We start from the raw sequence: 19,906 nt of genomic DNA on the forward strand, positions 1-19,906 counted from the left end.
CCAAAACTCCATCCAAAGAGAATTCATCCTCACTGTTAAAAAGCACAGGAACGAGCTCATATGGTGCATAAGGGCTGGAGCCTAACATAGTAAAGCTTGCGATCAACTTTTTTACCAGGTCATTTAAATGCGTGAAAGTCAACATGACAGCTGTGCCGGGTACATCTGGGCCAGAGGGAAATCCATCAGGTCGTCTAGAGTGTGGGTCAAAATAGCCATACCTTCCATGCCGGTCTCGGAAAACAGCGATGCACTGAGAGGTCATTACCAGCAGAGCGGAGTTCACGTCAGAGGTCAAGCACTGAAGTCTCGCTGCAAGGTTGAGGTATTCGCCTACTTCAGGAGAAGATACAAACGTTCCATACATTGAGTTACACTTTGTCAGCACATGCTGCTGTCTTTGGCCAAAAACAATCTCAGGGAGTTCCTGTATATTCAAGTGTCCATGCACCATTGTTCCATCGACACATAACTGTCCCAGTGTAAGGGCATACATTGCATGGCCGCGATCCAAAATCTGATCAAGGTCTGCGCTTTGCAGGTGATGTAACTCGTGCAGGAAAGCTAGAAATGTCACAGAGTTACAGGTGCACTGACTGTTTTTTGAATCAATATATCTATGATGGCTCTGACTGTAGGATGCTAACACACATGTCACATTAGCATGAGAATGGTCAGGAAAATGTACTTCTCTGTTGCTGTCAGGATCACAATTCTGCACATGTTCAGCTTGTGTTTTGAGCGGAAACTCACCAGACTTACTCCACCTTACTTTAGCCGCTTGGGATCTTTTGCTTTTCTTTGGCATCTCTTCAGCGTGAACTACAGGGAGTGTGACAGTAGGTACAGAGTGTGACAATAGGTACAGGAGGAGATTTCTCAAAACAAACCAGTTTGTAGTGAGATGGTACTTTCTATTTCAAAAAGAAAGATTTTTTTTTTTTTTCAAGTTTCTGGGTTTTTTTCAATGGCTCTGGGTTTTTCATTGGCTCAGGGTTTTCAAGTTCGTTTTTTTTGTTCATTTCAAGTACTTTAGAAATGAGAATGCCGTAATGATAGCGGTAAATAAGGTAGAGAGAAATAGGGTAGAGACAGGTAGAGGATAGGCAAGCCGTTTTACTGAGCGGTCTCAAAAAAGAGACATCAAAAACGCCATAAGAGGAGATGGGGTTTGGGGGTAGCGAGAAAGATGGGGTAGGGGGGTTTGGATGGTAAAAAAACAGCAGGCTGCAGGGCCAATAGACGTCTTCTTTGTTCATGTACAGTGTTTAAACCGGAAAGAAAAGAAAACAAACATTAACTTAATTAAATTAATTGCATGAATCTGCTCAGCATGTCTCTGTCAACATTGGCTGGTATACACAGTACTTAGTTATAATGATAAAAGGCAGACATACACACAAGAAAAGAATCTGTTAACTAATGTCAGTTACAAACACTGCCCAGTATATAATAGAAGGACTGCAATACAAATGGTTCCTCTGTGCTTAATATTAGCCTATATTAATGAGCCCCAGATAATTATATATTATTAGGCTATTAATATATAAGAGAGAGAGAGAGAGAGAGAGAGAGAGAGAGAGAGAGAGAGAGAGAGAGAGAGAGAGAGAGAGAGAGAGAGAGAGAGAGAGAGAGAGAGAGAGAGAGAGAGAGAGAGAGAGAGAGAGAGAGAGAGAGAGAGAGAGAGAGAGAGAGAGAACCATAACTTGCTCAATTTTCAACCGATTTACAAACGGTTTGCAGTGTCATTCAAGTATGCAGGGTCATTAACAAATACAATGTGTCATAACTACATCTCTGGCGTTTATAAAAATGTAGCAAGTTATGGTTATTTAAAAAGTGTACCACTTCCAACCCAATGTTATGGGTGAGCAGCTGACTGTGGTAAGCTGGCCAGCAGTGGTGACGTTCGAGACATCTAGTGTTCTAATGTATCTATGGGTCTATTCACCTTATACTCGCCTTAATGTTGACTAAAGGCTAACACTGCTAGTTATAAACATAGCCAGACACAGGCATCTGAGTAACGGAGTTCCGATTTGCTTTTACTCACCAATCAAACCGAAGCAACGAGTTCTCTGGATGGTCTCTAGAAGATGAAAAAACATATTAGACTAGGTTTATCTTTTCTTTTAAATTGAACATATAAACGACATGAAACTACTAGAAAGAGAGAAAGAGTTAAACACACACACACACACACACACACACACACACGCGCGAGCGCGTACGAGGCTGAATACATGGCGTATGCCGTGTTTTCCCGCCGATGTGTTTTCCCGCCAATGTGGTAGGGTTTACAATGTGGTATGCTTACGCTGTTGAGAGATTAATTAAATGGCCTATATAACTTGACTACCAACAATTATTGAAGTTTAACATTTTGTTTAACAACTTACCGCTTGAATTTCAGGTTGTAGGCCTACTTTTTTCTCAGTGGCATTTTTACGTTCGCTCGCGCTTCAATCTTGTTCTCGTTTAAGAACAAAGGCGGTTGCATTCAGTTTATTGCTGCGTTATCGTCGTCATCTTCTAGAAGAAACGTCTTCTTTAAGATTTGAGACCAATGTTATTTGAGACAAGTCTTATAGATTTGCCTAACGTGTAGCCAAAGCGGCCAGTAAAAGGGACTTAGCGTATATTTGGGACTCTGCTTTCCATTGAACGGGTTACGGTAACTAATGTGACGCAGTGACTGCGCAAACTTTGGCTAACCGCTTTTATTTTCGAATGTTCTGCCGCTGTTCACAACATTTAATTCGCCAATATCATTTTCGTTTGGTTTTAATATATCAATTAAATACTTTCCAGTGTTTTTAAAGAAGATAATCGAAATAAACTGTATAAAGACAGGTTCATATAATTATATGTGACTTACCCGACTGTCTTCATCTGTGGAATGACGCTCGTGTCGTCTGGGCTGGTATTTAAAGGCTGTCACGCCACGAGCCGCTGTATCGCGTGCTCATTCAGATCAACGCTGACATGATAATAACGTAGCCTATAGGCCTATATATCGTTCTGAACAGGTAGGTTGGTTGTATGTCTGACACAATCTGTCAGTCGCCTTTTAAAACGACAATAATCGAGCAGTGTAGCCTTCTTGAATGTATGAGTAACAGAGTTATATGTTTAATTGTATGCGTATTTGACATGTACAAAAAGACTGGTTGCATCAAATGCTGCTTTGAGAGTCTTCATGAACTTCTGACATATCTCTCGACTTGTACCTAGAATTTGAATATATATTTCTCTCAGTAATAATTGATTGTTACCAGGACTGTAGTGGAGGGTCAAACGCACGTAAACACCGTTTACGCACCTCTGGAATTAAGGAAATAGCGTTTACGCACCTCTAAATAGCGTTTACGAACCTCAAAGTTCCCTGTGCCTTGTATTCTGCCGTTGGAATAATCGGAAATAAATTTGGTATCATTTTAAAACACCTAAAACAAAGTTTCATATAGTTGAACAAATTAACGCTGTAATCTGAATCATTTTCATCTGCGCTGTTATAGGCCTATGCTATTATGGTCTGTGACCCTCCAAGCAGTGCCTTGCGGCTGCGGCGGCAACACCAATCCGGATCCAGGAAAATATATAAACAGGAAGTATGTAAACACATGGCCCTACGCGTTGTGGATTATCATGCCTGCCTACCTGTCATTAATTAGCCATGGATGTCAGGCGATTTTTTTAAGAGACCTTCGAGTGCTCCCACTCTCCAACAGATTCCCGAAAAAGGCCTCAAGTACAAAGTAAGACTGAAGAGGATCAATTCATATGAGTTGTTTTTGTGATTTATAAATCAATTTTTCTTACGGGAGCTTTTCCATTCATCCTGGAACGTGCATCTTTTCAGGGAATTTGTACAATAAATCCATAACAAATACCGAATATCGATTGTCTTATGTGTCCATTTTATATCCATCATAATGGACACCTCGTCGGGCATTATCCCTTACATAACGCCTTCTTCATTTACAGTCTGCCGGCTAATGGTAGTAGTGGTAGGAGGAGCAGTATAAATGTTGAATAGCTTTATTCAAGTGAGGGATTGGAAAGGAGTTCCAAATGTTAAAATCGGATTGCAGTGTGTGTGTGTGTGTGTGTGTGTGTGTGTGTGTGTGTGTGTGTGTGTGTGTGTGTGTGTGTGTGTGTGTGTGTGTGTGTGTGTGTGTGTGTGTGTGTGTGTGTGTGTGTGTGTGTGTGTTTCACCCGGCCGATGTTATCTGTGTGTGTGTGTGTGTGTGTGTGTGTGTGTGTGTGTGTGTGTGTGTGTGTGTGTGTGTGTGTGTGTGTGTGTGTGTGTGTGTGTGTGTGTGTGTGTGCCCAAGCCGGCGTGCGTGTGTGTGTGTGTGTGTGCGTGTGTTTCACCCGGCCGATGTTATCTTTGTGTGTGTGTGTGTGTGTGTGTGTGTGTGTGTGTGTGTGTGTGTGTGTGTGTGTGTGTGTGTGTGTGTGTGTGTGTGTGTGTGTGTGTGTGTGTGTGTGTGTTTAAGGGAGTCTGCCTGAATGTCAACGGAAATCAATGAAACCAACTGAAAACTAATCCGGTGTCAAACTAAAACTGTGATTCTGGAAAAAGTTTAAAAGCTTTCGAAATTTCATTTAGATATTATTGAAGATACAAATGTCTACATTTGTTTAATTGTTTCAGCGATGGTAAACGGCTGAAAAATGATTTAGTTACAATGTCTTTAGTAATTTAAGTGTCAGAATGGGCAGACTGCCTCAATGGGACAAACTGTAGAATATGACGGTTTGAGACTAAAACTGTGAATCTGAAAAAACTATAAATGGTATCGAAATTCTGTTTCAATATTATAGAAGATACAAATATTTAGATCGGTTTAATTCCTTGAATGATGGTAAACGGTTGAAATTTGACCAAGTTATGAAGGTTTGAATGTTGGAAGGGTTGAATCGGATCAAGGATGAATCAGCGTTTTTTTAATTTTGAATGGGAGTGAATGGGGGAATTTTCGGTGAATAACGTTGAATATCTCGGGAATTATGAATAATATCAATAAGAAAAATAATAGCACAATAGTACTAATGGAGCTGAACGTTTTAATGTTTGAATGATGTTTCTACATTGAAGTACGTTGAAGGAGTCGCGTTGCCAAAAAGTGGCAGAATATTTATAATAAAAATAAAAATAAAACTGTGAATCTGAGGAAACTATAAATGATATCGAAATTATGTTTGAATATTATTGAAGAGACAAATGTGTTAATCTGTTTAATTCTTTGAATGATGGTAAACGGTTGAAATTTGACCCAGTTATGAAGGTTTGAATGTTGGAAGGGTTGAATCGGATCAAGGACGAATCAGCCTCATTTGAATATCGAATGTTAGAGACCACTGATTGGTCAACGAGCTGTTGCCATGGCAAACGGTTAGAGTGAGAGCAACTGAAAACGAATCCGGAATTAAAACTAAAACTGTGAATCTGAAAAGACTATAAATGATATCGAAATTCTGTTTGAATATTATTGAAGATACAAATGTGTAGATCTGTTTAATTCTTTGAATGATTCTAAACGGTTGAAATTTGACCAAGTTATGAACGTTTGAATGTTGGAAGTGTTGAATCGGATGAAGGGTGAATCAGCGTTTTTTTTAATTTTTAATGGGAGTGAATGGGGGAATTTTCGGTGAATAAAGTTGAATATCTCGGGAATTATGAAGAATATCAATAAGAAAAGTAATAGCGCTCGATTCCTAATGGAGCTGAACGTTTTAAGGTTTGAATGAAGTTTCTACGTTGAAGTATGGCGAAGGAGTCGCACTCCAAAATAACGGCGGAATAATAAAAATAAAAATAACTAGAATTGCAATCCCTGAAGGTATTGCGGTGTGAATGCTAACGCTGAAATGCTCCGCTCTACTGCTGAAGCTGCACGTTGAAGAATCGTTACAATGAATCTAGGACATCTGCTGAACATTTTGAATGTAGAATGAAGTCTGTAGAATGAACTATGAATGAGTTGAATGGTTTTGAAGTCATACTGCTAAAGTCTGCTGACGCTGAAATGCTCCGCTCTACTGCTGAAGCTGCATGTTGAATCAATACCCTGAATCTATGAAATCTGCTGAACATTTTGAAGGTAGGATGAAGCCTGTAGAATGAAGACGCTGAATCTAGGAAGTCTGAGGAACATTTTGAAGGTAGAATGAAGTCTGTAGAATGAACTATGAATGAGTTGAATGCTAAAGTCTGCTGACGCTGAAATGCTCCGCTCTACTGCTGAAGCTGCATGTTGAATCAATACCCTGAATCTAGGAAATCTGCTGAACATTTTGAAGGTAGAATGAAGCCTGTAGAATGAAGACGCTGAATCTAGGAAATCTGCTGAACATTTTGAAGGTAGAATGAAGTCTGTAGAATGAATTATGAATGAGTTGAATGGTTTTGAAGTCCTACTGCTGAAGTCTGCTGACGCTGAAATGCTCCGCTCTACTGCTGAAGCTGAATGTTGAATCAATACCCTGAATCTAGGAAATCTGCTGAACATTTTGAAGGTAGAATGAAGCCTGTAGAATGAAGACGCTGAATCTAGGAAGTCTGATGAACATTTTGAAGGTAGAATGATGTCTGTAGAATGAAGACACTGAATCTAGGAAATCTGATGAACATTTTGAAGGTAGAATGAAGCTTGTAGAATGAAGACGCTGAATCTAGGAAATCTGATGAACATTTCGAAGGTAGAATGAAGCCTGTAGAATGAAGATGCTGAATCTAGGAAATCTGCTGAACATTTTGAAGGTAGAATGAAGCCTGTAGAATGAAGACGCTGAATCTAGGAAATATAATAGCAAGATGGTACTAATGCAGTTGAACGTTTTAATGTTTGAATGCTAACATCAGCGCTAACGCTAAGGTCAACTCAAATGTCAGCGCTAACGCTAACGTCAGCGCTTATGGTGACGTCAATCCTAACTTTAGCGCTAACGCTAACGTCAATGCTAATTCAGCGCTAATGCTAACGCTAACGTCAACGCTAACTTCAGTGCTAATGCTACCGTCAGGGATTACGTCAACTCCAACGTTAGCGCTAATGCTAACGTCAATGCTAATTCAGCGCTAATGCTAACGTCAGGGCTAACGGTAACGTCAACTCTAACGGTAACGTCAATGCTAACTCAGCGCTAATGCTAACTTCAGCGCTAATGCTAACTTCAGCGCTAATGCTAACTTCAGTGCTAATGCTAACGTCAACGCTAACGTCAGCGCTAATGGTACCGTCAATGCTAACTTTTGCGCTAATGCTAACGTCTGCGCTAACGCAAACGTCAACGCTAACGTCAACACCTACGTCGGAGCTAACGTCAGCGCTAACGTCCGCGCTAACGTCATCTCTAACGTCACTGCTAACGTCCATTGTTGTAGTCCATGACAAAGACTACACTACCCTCCACCACACTGGCTTTAACCAGATTCCAGAGTGGTGCGCTCGCCACTGATTGTCAACGAGCAACAGCTGTGGAAAACGGTTAACGAACCCGGAATAAAACTAAAACTGTGAATCTCAAAAAACTATAAATGATATCGAAATTATGTTTGAATATTATTGAAGAGACAAATGTGTAAATCTGTTTAATTCTTTGAATGATGGTAAACGGTTGAAATTTGACCAAGTTATGAAGGTTTGAATGTTGGAAGGGTTGAATCGAGTCAAGGATGAATCTGCCTCATTTGAATATCGACTGTTGGAGACCACTGATTGGTCAACGAGCTGTTGCCATGGCAAACGGTTAGAGTGAGAGCAACTGAAAACGAATCCGGAATTAAAACTAAAACTGTGAATCTGAAAAAACTATGAATGATATCGAAATTCTGTTTGAAGATTATTGAAGATACAAATGTGTAGATCTGTTTAATTCTTTGAATGATGGTAAACGGTTGAAATTTGACCAAGTTATGAAGGTTTGAATGTTGGAAGGGTTGAATCGGATCAAGGGTGAATCAGCGTTTTTTGAAATTTGAATGGGAGTGAATGGGGCAATTTTCGGTGAATAAAGTTGAATATCTCGGGAATTATGAAGAATATCAATGAGAAAAATAATAGCATAATACTACTAATGGAGCTGAACGTTTTAATGTTTGAATGATGTTTCTACGTTGAAGTCTGTTGAAGGAGATGCTCGCAGAAAAAGTGGCGGAATAATAATAATAAGAATAAAATTAAATATGTAGGATTTCAAAGATGTGAATGCTTGCAGCATTCACACCAAATATGTAGGATTTCAAAGCTGTGAATGCTACAGCATTCACACCAACTAGAATTGCAATCCCTGAAGGTATTGCGGTGTGAATGCTAACGCTGAAATGCTCCGCTCTACTGCTGAAGCTGCACGTTGAAAAATAAATACCCTGAATCTAGGACATCTGCTGAACATTTTGAATGTAGAATGAAGTCTGTAGAATTAACTATGAATGAGTTGAATGGTTTTGAAGTCATGCTGCTAAAATCTGCTGCCGCTGAAATGCTCCGCTCTACTGCTGAAGCTGCATGTTGAATCAATACCCTGAATCTAGGAAATCTGCTGAACATTTTGAAGGTAGAATGAAGCCTGTAGAATGAAGACGATGAAACTAGGAAATCTGATGAACATTTTGAAGGTAGAATGAAGCCTGTAGAATGAAGACGCTGAATCTAGGAAATCTGATGAACATTTTGAAGGTAGAATGAAGCCTGTAGAATGAAGACGCTGAATCTAGGAAATCTGCTGAACATTTTGAAGGTAGAATGAAGTCTGTAGAATGAAGACACTGAATCTAGGAATAATAATAATTACGATTGAATGGGACTGAACAATTGAATGATTCTGAATTTAGAAGAACTGAAGCTAAATTGAATTAACAAATGAATATTAAGACTTTGAAAAGTTTGGAAATGTTGAATAATGCGCACAAGATGTGAGGTTGCAATAAGCTTGTACCTACAGAAATAGCTCCCTCACACTCAGTTGATTACTTGAGTTGCTACGACATGCTCCACCATGTAAACCTTTGAGTCAAACCATTTGTAATGCCCACGTACCTCTTGGTTAATCAGACATGATACATTTTTTTAGTCACTTCATTTACATTTTATTACATGAAAATATCAAAGCATAAAACTAACATGAAAACAAAGCTCAACTTTGGGTCCCATCAGACTATCACACATTTGTGTGTCTTGCATCATCAGCCTTAGACTCTCCAAGCATTAAAGGAAAAACTCTTTAAAACCCTTATTAGGGGAAAAAGGAGAAACCTTTAGGTAGGCCAAGTCAAAGAGAGATCCCCTACCAGGACGGCTGAGCATGCGACACGTGTGTGTGTGTGTATGTGGTTAGTGGGAGGGTTTTGGGAGTCTCTGGTTCATGAGTGACTCGCCAGTGAGTAGCCAGGTGACAAAGGGCAGTGACTGCCTGGAGTTAACCTGTTCTTGGTCCTGAAGAAGGGGTTAGCTGTCTTTGGGGTTTGCATCGGGAGTTCTGCAGAAAATCCTTTCTTTGCTTTGGAAGTGAGTCCTGTCTCCAGCTGGATGACTGACAGCAACAGTCGTGTCTTTGTTGTGTTGAACTCTCCATTTGCAGAAGAAGTAGACTCTTTCAAAGTAGACTGCTGTAAAGATAGAAAGGAAAATGTTACGATAAAACAACATGAACCAACTGTGCATTTAATCACCAACAGAAGACACGAGTCCAAACGTTAAGAATAAACTCTACTTACAGATATGAGTCGCAGAGTAGAGCTGCTACTGATTCACTTCAGTTGAACTCTCCATGCAGACCCTCAACCCGACACAGGCCAAGTGAGAAAAGAGCAGCAGCAATTAGTCACATACATGGTTTTCACATTATAAGTTCCATCAACTGTTTATGGTGTGCATGCAATTCAATTTATAAATTGTACTTACAAAATGCTCGGGTCCATCTCAAAATGATTGAATGTCGCTTCTGCACTCGGCCTCGCCAGTGTCACTAGGCCCATCCATTCCAGGTCCATCTTCAACCCCTCCCATAGCCTGAAATCACATCCAAATGTGCATGTTTTATTCATCTTACAATGGATAGATGAGGAAAACCGATAACAATCAAACCATTACAGAACCATTATAAGAGTCATACAACATTTATATTAGAAATACATAGTGACGTACATGTCACCATTGCAGAGAACTGTAAAGGACAATGATGACCACTGATTGGTCCCTCTCTGACCTCTCTGTCTGTCAGGCTTGTTGTCTGTCCGGCTTTTTGCGAAGCACACGGTTTGTGGGGGGGGGGTGCCTGGTCCACTGGTGATATTTTTGAGATCCAGGGCCTCCCTCCGGACAGCTGGGAGCCACTCATAACGACAAACTCAAAGACAAAATAATGTTTTAAGTACAGTGAAGTAGCAGTGCTGCAGGAGCGATAACAAATCCTTACAATTCCACGAGTTACAAGGTACTTACCTGCGTTTCCTGAAGCCCTGTAAGAATCTGGGACGTGTAAAATTCTATTTTATGTGATATCAAGGCTGATATTAAAAGGGATCATATTAAAAGCTCAACTTCCTTTAGTTTGCTATGTGTGGATCATTTTAACTTTGCCGCCCAGAACAATATAATATTTATTTTAAACCATTTTTACATTTGTTTGAATTTTTTTTGGACTGTTTTAGGTGAGATTGTCCCTCCATCCCTCCCTCCCTCAGCCAAGCAGATGTTGCAGCTTGGCTGACAGGACAATCCCACCCATTAACTAATTTCAGTATTTTTCGTATGTTTGGTTTGAGTGATATTTTTGTTTGAGTAATATTACGAGAAAAAATGAATGACTTTAGTCTAACTTTAATCTGTTTTATCGCATGAAATCAATTTGCTTATTTCGAGAAAAAATGAATGACTTTAATCTAACTTTAATCTGTTTCATCGCATGAAATCAATTTGCTTTTTTAGATGAGATTGTCCCTCCATCCCTCCCTCCCTCAGCCAGGCAGATGTTGCAGCTTGGCTGACAGGACAATCCCACCCATTAACTAATTTCAGTATTTTTCAAGTGATATTTGGTTTGAGTGATATTTTTGTTTGAGTGATATTTTTGTTTGAGTGATATTTTGAGAAAAAATGAATAACTGTTAACTTTAACTTTAATCTGTTTTATCTCATGAACTCAATTTGCAACGATCAATGCATTTCACAATGCTTTGTTGTTTGACACTTAATTGATATTTATACATTTTCTGATGTTAGTGTCCAGTAAACAGGATTGTGGTAGCTGTAATACGATTGTAGGACACCAGAATGGAGACATCGCTGCGGTCGGGAGATGTAAATGCTGTCCAACAGTGTATTTTTATCCGTGGTAGCAGCGGTGATAAGTTGCGCGTAACCTTTAGCACGAAACAGTTCATAAATCGGCTTGTTTGCACCGGACAACAGATTTTCATTGAAGTCTCCGCACACTATGATTGGGTGATGATCCATGACTTCGAGTGAATCTAAAAGGCTTTGCAAATTTTTTAGAAATAAGTGCACACTGTAGCTCGGAGGCCTGTAGACGGCAGCAATCAGCGCAATGAACGGGGCTTCTAGTTTAATGACGGTAAACTCGATATCTGTAGCGTTCTGTATGTAGCGTTTTTCACTGACTCGGATGTGGTTTCTCACATAAATAGCAACTCCGCCACCATTTTTGTTTGAAATGTGAGGGCAGTTTGTGTAAGAGACATTCCTATTACGGTGAAACAACGTGTAACCTTCCAAGTTGATACTTTCGGAAACAAAAGATCCTTGCAGGTGTGTTTCTGTTAGACAGAGGACGTCTGCGAGACAAAGTTCATGATGACTTTTGATGTCAGCGACGTGAGCCGGTAGTCCTTCGGTGTTATGATGGATGACGGTGAGAACGTCCTGTCGGTTTAATGTCGCCGAGATATGAAATAGAGGCATAATTTGCTGAAGTGAAGCTTCTGTCATGCTCGCAAGACCTGTGTGAACTTCTGGATTGGCATATATTTTTTTCTCATCCAAATCGAGAATATGTAGTCCACTGAGGGAAGTTACTCTGCTGAGAGCCACATAGGCCATGCCGGGTTCAAAGATGTGTTTTAGCGATACTGCTGCTGAGGATTTGGTCATACCTTGAACCTTGTGTATTGTACACGCAAACGCAAGTTTAAGAGGAAACTGTCTGCGAACCACTCCCCTTTGCTTCAGATTCTCTTCGTCTCTCTCAATGTACACAATATTGTCAGCTGCACTTACATTGTTGGGATTTCTCGACACATCCAGTTCTAGACCGAGTTTACTGACATGTGGACCGTCGTCACTGATCACTATTTCCGCAATACACGCAAAAGTTCCGTTGCACAGACCAGACTGAACATTGACGTTTCTGGTAAGCATGACGCGTGCACCAATGGCAAGTTTCAATGAGTCAGCGAGCTCTCGGTTGTTCCCGTGAAAAGGTGTAGCTTGTTTTGCCATTCTTCCAGTTTTGGGATCTTTCTTATAGTCGTGGGCATCTATCTTCATGATGTCCGAGTGAAACAGCGCTAGCGTTGTTGAATTATGGGCATCAACCTGTTTGTTTGTGGCAAAAATATGCAGTATGTCTTTTGGACAGAGTGCTGGAATCGTGACAGCCTGTGAGAGCAAAGCTTTGTCCTGTCCTGACAATACATCATCTTTCTCTTTGACGCGGATGCGGTTTAGCGTCTCGGCAAAAGCGACATCGTCTTTCTGGCGCATGATCTCCGTCAATGTGATTATCTGAAATTGGTCACGCCAGAGGTCGATTCGAGTGGGATCGTACACGCACAGCGGTTTCGACTGTCTGACCGGGGGAAGTTGATAAAAATCTCCGACGGCGAGAACTGACATTCCACCAAAAGGTCTTTGATTTCCCTTAATTTGTTTCAATCGCATGTCTACGTAGGCAAACAGATACTTTGAGACCATAGATACTTCATCAATGACTAGTATCTCAGCATTTGAAAGATCTGCCCTGACTTCGTCTAGTTTATTGCCAAGGCCTTGGAAAGGAGGCTTTAAATTTCTCGGTAGCTTGAAGAGACTATGCAATGTCACGCCGGATATGTTGAACGCCGCAGTACCAGTGAAAGCCGTGAGGAGTACGGAAGGTTTGGAAATGTCGGCTTCTTCTGCGTTACGGGGAAGTCGAGACAATATTTTGGATCCTTCTGCGTGGATGCATTTGATAAGGTGGGACTTGCCTGTTCCTGCACCGCCATTGATATAATAGAAGAACCGTTCTTCATTTGAACCACAGACACGCTTTATGCACCAGTCTCTGACGGCATAGAAAACAGACGCCTGCTTTTGGTTTAAGCTTCGATACATTTCTTTCAACACTGTCGGATCCATCTCAGGGGCTTCACTCATGATGGCACCTTCTGGTCTATTTTCTGACCTAAGGTTGTAGTCTGGCACATTCTCTTGGACGTTATCCTCATCGGCTGGTCTCGCGTCAAGTTCTTCAATGCACTCTAACCTTTGCAGTTCACATTCAGGAGCCAGATTACACCATTCGTTTCTTATGCAACCATTCTGTTCGTACTCTGCGATGGCACTATCGATGTCTTCCCTGTGTTTCTCATATTTCTCTCGGTTTCGTTTCACAATGTCAGACACTAGCTCGGCGTACTGTGAACCAGGTAGCTGAACGCCTGCATGGTCATGGAAGGACTTGTAAGTGGGGAAGTTTATGGACTTGAGCTGTGTCTCTGAGCGATAAGGCAGGTAAAGCTTTAGCAATGTGCCGTGAAATTGCTCAGGTTTCTTTTCCTGCGAGACATGGTAATACTTGATGACAGCGGGCTTATCCTTTGTTCTCTTCTGAACGAATCCCATTTCATTGAGCAGGGGAATAGCTTTTGCACCTTGGGCCTGTTTGCCATAGACAATTCTACAAGTGGCAGCGAAATCAGCCAAACACATTGACTCAAACTCTGGCGATTCTGGTCTCGATTTGTACTTGTCGGGTAAGCCTGTCATCCACACATTAACCGAGTCTGGTGTTTTGTTCTCTAGGTGCGACATGGGATAACTCATTTTCAGCGGGTTGTCATCGGTCTGTACAAATATCACGCTGCGGGAACACCGTTTCATGTTCAGACTACATGCACGAGCGACGCACTCTTGAGCACTGACCTCTCTTTTTTTGGAGTACGCCTGCATCACTTGTTTCATCTCGTCACTTTCATTGAGATTTTCATGATTTGAGTTCTCAATCATTGTCTTAAGGTATTCGCTTAAACCGTGCTCGGCCTTGCTGATGTAGCTGCAGATATAGGCAATGCAAGAGTACGGGTTTAGAATATACTGTATATCCATGTTTGCGTCCCACGCTAAGAGCAGTGTTGGATTATAGCCGTTTACGTAAGCTTCTTTGGGATCACGCTTTAGTACCACCTCACTTTTTTTTGCCTTAACACGGAGACAATCCTGGTATTGGTCAACTGTAAGATCGCACAAGGACAATATCTGCTCTAAACTCAGAGATTCGCTCTCGGGATTGTTAAGCAACCGGTTTAGTGCTGTGAGCTTTCTTGTCGCCACCGACGTTCTTTCATCTTCACCGTCACATTCTTCAGATCTTACTATCATCGTCTCGGGGGAAGGTAATTTCGGAAATCCAAAACGGCAGTTGGCACCGAGATATTTAATACACGTCTTTGAGTGTGTCTTGCTGTGCATTTGAACCCCGCTAACTTTTTTGTGAAGTTCAGGTTGCGTGTTTGGATCAGGCATCTCGGCGGTGATGTATTTGGAAATGAAATCGCAAACCGTCTTATCCGAGTCCTCCTCAAACACTGGCGCTCCTTCTATCCAAATGAGACAATGTATGTGAGGGGAACCTCTGTGCTGAAATTCTAAACGGTAAAAGTAATCAACGACTTTGCCGATGGGTTGTGCAGGTGACATGATCAAATCTCTGAACAGCGCTTCAACGCGTTTGTCAAACATGCGCATCGTTGTCACAGGATTACTTCGCAAAATATCGCATTTGGACGACCAGTCGAGCTCATCGAAATTCACTTGTTCGCCTTGTTGAGTTTTAATAGCGGTAATTATTTCTTTCCAGCGCATTTCGGCTGCAGAAAATGTACAAAAGAAAGTCGGCGTTCCACATTGCCTTATCATCGCAAACAAGTCTTTGGTAGTTTGTTGCCAGTAGGCGGGGCTGCCTCGCAAAACTTTCATGAATCGAATTGCGTCTTTGTTACGTACCAGTTTTTCAACCTCGTGTTTGTCTTGCAACATTGCATTGTTTATTTTGCGACCGTCGCGGGTATATGGTTTTCCTTTGCGCAATTGTATTGACATGCTGGAGGTGGCCTGATATATTTCTTGTACAAACTGTGCAAAGAACAAATAGTTTGTATCTCTTGCAAAACGGTCGTCGATGCAGCTCAGTCTACTTTTGAAATAACTGCAGGGAGTTAATTTCTTCGGACGCTCTTCATCGATTGTGTTTTTGCTCGTCGGAAACTGAACGGGGAAAGCCATCGCCTCAAGGTTAGGAGTTTTGAAAAAGCTTACTGGTTTGTTTCCTTCAGCGGGCGCAACCGAATATATTCCTTCGCTAAAGCTCAAAATTTCCTCTGAAATGTCAGTTGGCTGCAGACATGACTCGAGAGCAATGCCGCCATTAGGTTCATCACCCTCCTGTTGATTGCTGTTTGACTGCTGACTTAATTCAATTGAATCAATAGCCTGTTCATTGTTTTCAGGTTCTGCCTCGCAAAGTGCACCGTTCTCAAAGCTGTCGATTTCCATCATATCTTCAGCATTAAAATTTGTGTCATCTATGTTTTCAGTGTCTTCGTCCTCATCTAGAGTTGGATCGCATAATTCAGCCTCATCTCTGATGGTTATGTCGTTGTACTGTGGATGGACCTCTTTAAGCTTAAGCAAAGCCCTCACTAGTTTAGTCCAGGTTACAGTTTGGAATAGCTGATGACCTTTATAACACAAACGTCTCTTTAGCTTCACTCTCAAGACTTGAGATTCACTTCTAAGTCTGGGCAAGGCATTGACTGTTTCCTGCACTTCTGATGGGACGCATATTACATTGCCATGAATGGCTCGTTGTTGACCTTTGGGAAGCGGGATTATTTTGGCAAACGTGATGTATTTGCTAATGAGATGTCTCTCCAATATGTTTAAGTCACACAGTTCAGGTGGAATATCTGCGAGCTGTAAATTATTTGCGATGGCGAGTTGTGGCATGCGGCCATTTTTAAGATGTTCGTGACAACAGTGACAGATCCACTCTCTCTTTCTCTCATTTGGTACATTGCACTGCTCTGGATTTTCACAAGAATCGTTACAAACGTGAACAAACTTCCCTGTAAGGCAGGTTTCAACAACATCTGTGTTCTGAGTATACTTTGACCTATCGCAGTATCGCACTTGATTTGCAAACAACGCACGGTGGCAAACTGTACACGCAAAGGTCGGCCCATTTTTGATGTTGGATCGAAAAACCTCAATAGCATCCCTGATCACATTGTTATCCATTTGGTTCGGCCGACTGTCATCCACTTGGTTGGGTCTTCTGATTACGTTTCTGTACTTTTGTCTTATTTTCATTGCACAATACATGTTGTAAGTCATGCCAAACGAATGGTTGTTACTGTATTTATCGCGCATGCGTCGTCTCATCGTTTCTTTCTGTTTGGATCTGAATGCAGGGTCGTTTGCATAACGATTGGTAATATAAGACTTTCGGGTTTGCCTGAAATGAGCATTTAAGCGATAGCGGGTGTTGGTGTATGACCTCTGCCTCTGATTAAAGCTTTTGTCTTGCCTGTAACGGTTTCTGATATATGACCTCCGCCTCTGGTTAAAGCTTTTGTCTTGCCAGTAACGGTTTCTGATATTTGACCTCTGCCTCTGGTTAAAGCTTTTGTCTTGCCTGTAACGGTTTCTTATATATGACCTCTGCCTCTGCTTATAGTTAGAGTCTCTTTGATAGCGAGTGGCTATGTAAGACATCTTTTTTTTTCTGTAACTGTTGGTTTCACAGGATCTCTTTTTGTCAACATATTTATCTTTAGCATACCTTTCCCTCTCTTTTCTATATTTTTTTTGTTTTGCAGTTTCAACATTTTTGCTATGTTTAGCTTTCGTCACCTCAGAAGCCTTTAATCTTTTTTCGAACTTTACCCTTTTTCCTTTTGAATATTTTGATAGATTTGGCATCTGTTGGGGTTTGTCAGATGTATCGCATTCCACCGTAACTTCACCGCTACAAACGTGCATGAGTTCAATTGCGTCTGATATTTCATCACAGGGAGTGCACTCAGCAGTATCTGCATTAGAGTCTACATTTGCCAAAACTCCATCCAAAGAGAATTCATCCTCACTGTTAAAAAGCACAGGAACGAGCTCATATGGTGCATAAGGGCTGGAGCCTAACATAGTAAAGCTTGCGATCAACTTTTTTACCAGGTCATTTAAATGCGTGAAAGTCAACATGACAGCTGTGCCGGGTACATCTGGGCCAGAGGGAAATCCATCAGGTCGTCTAGAGTGTGGGTCAAAATAGCCATACCTTCCATGCCGGTCTCGGAAAACAGCGATGCACTGAGAGGTCATTACCAGCAGAGCGGAGTTCACGTCAGAGGTCAAGCACTGAAGTCTCGCTGCAAGGTTGAGGTATTCGCCTACTTCAGGAGAAGATACAAACGTTCCATACATTGAGTTACACTTTGTCAGCACATGCTGCTGTCTTTGGCCAAAAACAATCTCAGGGAGTTCCTGTATATTCAAGTGTCCATGCACCATTGTTCCATCGACACATAACTGTCCCAGTGTAAGGGCATACATTGCATGGCCGCGATCCAAAATCTGATCAAGGTCTGCGCTTTGCAGGTGATGTAACTCGTGCAGGAAAGCTAGAAATGTCACAGAGTTACAGGTGCACTGACTGTTTTTTGAATCAATATATCTATGATGGCTCTGACTGTAGGATGCTAACACACATGTCACATTAGCATGAGAATGGTCAGGAAAATGTACTTCTCTGTTGCTGTCAGGATCACAATTCTGCACATGTTCAGCTTGTGTTTTGAGCGGAAACTCACCAGACTTACTCCACCTTACTTTAGCCGCTTGGGATCTTTTGCTTTTCTTTGGCATCTCTTCAGCGTGAACTACAGGGAGTGTGACAGTAGGTACAGAGTGTGACAATAGGTACAGGAGGAGATTTCTCAAAACAAACCAGTTTGTAGTGAGATGGTACTTTCTATTTCAAAAAGAAAGATTTTTTTTTTTTTTCAAGTTTCTGGGTTTTTTTCAATGGCTCTGGGTTTTTCATTGGCTCAGGGTTTTTCAAGTTCGTTTTTTTTGTTCATTTCAAGTACTTTAGAAATGAGAATGCCGTAATGATAGCGGTAAATAAGGTAGAGAGAAATAGGGTAGAGACAGGTAGAGGATAGGCAAGCCGTTTTACTGAGCGGTCTCAAAAAAGAGACATCAAAAACGCCATAAGAGGAGATGGGGTTTGGGGGTAGCGAGAAAGATGGGGTAGGGGGGTTTGGATGGTAAAAAAACAGCAGGCTGCAGGGCCAATAGACGTCTTCTTTGTTCATGTACAGTGTTTAAACCGGAAAGAAAAGAAAACAAACATTAACTTAATTAAATTAATTGCATGAATCTGCTCAGCATGTCTCTGTCAACATTGGCTGGTATACACAGTACTTAGTTATAATGATAAAAGGCAGACATACACACAAGAAAAGAATCTGTTAACTAATGTCAGTTACAAACACTGCCCAGTATATAATAGAAGGACTGCAATACAAATGGTTCCTCTGTGCTTAATATTAGCCTATATTAATGAGCCCCAGATAATTATATATTATTAGGCTATTAATATATAAGAGAGAGAGAGAGAGAGAGAGAGAGAGAGAGAGAGAGAGAGAGAGAGAGAGAGAGAGAGAGAGAGAGAGAGAGAGAGAGAGAGAGAGAGAGAGAGAGAGAGAGAGAGAGAGAGAGAGAGAGAGAGAGAGAACCATAACTTGCTCAATTTTCAACCGATTTACAAACGGTTTGCAGTGTCATTCAAGTATGCAGGGTCATTAACAAATACAATGTGTCATAACTACATCTCTGGCGTTTATAAAAATGTAGCAAGTTATGGTTATTTAAAAAGTGTACCACTTCCAACCCAATGTTATGGGTGAGCAGCTGACTGTGGTAAGCTGGCCAGCAGTGGTGACGTTCGAGACATCTAGTGTTCTAATGTATCTATGGGTCTATTCACCTTATACTCGCCTTAATGTTGACTAAAGGCTAACACTGCTAGTTATAAACATAGCCAGACACAGGCATCTGAGTAACGGAGTTCCGATTTGCTTTTACTCACCAATCAAACCGAAGCAACGAGTTCTCTGGATGGTCTCTAGAAGATGAAAAAACATATTAGACTAGGTTTATCTTTTCTTTTAAATTGAACATATAAACGACATGAAACTACTAGAAAGAGAGAAAGAGTTAAACACACACACACACACACACACACACACACACACACACACACGCGCGAGCGCGTACGAGGCTGAATACATGGCGTATGCCGTGTTTTCCCGCCGATGTGTTTTCCCGCCAATGTGGTAGGGTTTACAATGTGGTATGCTTACGCTGTTGAGAGATTAATTAAATGGCCTATATAACTTGACTACCAACAATTATTGAAGTTTAACATTTTGTTTAACAACTTACCGCTTGAATTTCAGGTTGTAGGCCTACTTTTTTCTCAGTGGCATTTTTACGTTCGCTCGCGCTTCAATCTTGTTCTCGTTTAAGAACAAAGGCGGTTGCATTCAGTTTATTGCTGCGTTATCGTCGTCATCTTCTAGAAGAAACGTCTTCTTTAAGATTTGAGACCAATG

At 41.2% G+C, this 19,906-nt stretch overlaps 2 protein-coding genes across 4 annotated transcripts in view; one reads left to right on the forward strand and one right to left on the reverse strand.

Annotated features, from left to right (window-relative positions):
* atp13a3 (ATPase 13A3) overlaps nt 1–19,906 on the forward strand; it is a 116,015-nt gene that overhangs the window by 51,789 nt on the left and 44,320 nt on the right. The window lies entirely within an intron of this gene.
* Nucleotides 9,076–17,042, reverse strand: LOC115555926 (uncharacterized). The gene is made up of 4 exons (XM_030372974.1): nt 10,219–17,042; nt 9,915–10,022; nt 9,728–9,789; nt 9,076–9,619 (listed from the first exon to the last, which is right to left on the reverse strand). Exon 1 carries the CDS (start codon nt 17,004–17,006, stop codon nt 11,214–11,216), a length of 5,793 nt encoding a protein of 1,930 aa, XP_030228834.1. The 5' UTR covers nt 17,007–17,042; the 3' UTR covers nt 9,076–9,619; nt 9,728–9,789; nt 9,915–10,022; nt 10,219–11,213.

The sequence above is a fragment of the Gadus morhua genome, chromosome 12, assembly GCF_902167405.1.
Source record: "Gadus morhua chromosome 12, gadMor3.0, whole genome shotgun sequence".
Lineage (NCBI taxonomy): Eukaryota > Metazoa > Chordata > Actinopteri > Gadiformes > Gadidae > Gadus > Gadus morhua.

What these genes read in the sequence shown, in the direction of transcription:
- LOC115555926 (XM_030372974.1), bottom strand. Translation starts at nt 17,006, where the DNA reads ATGTCTTACATAGCCACTCGCTATCAAAGAGACTCTAACTATAAGCAG.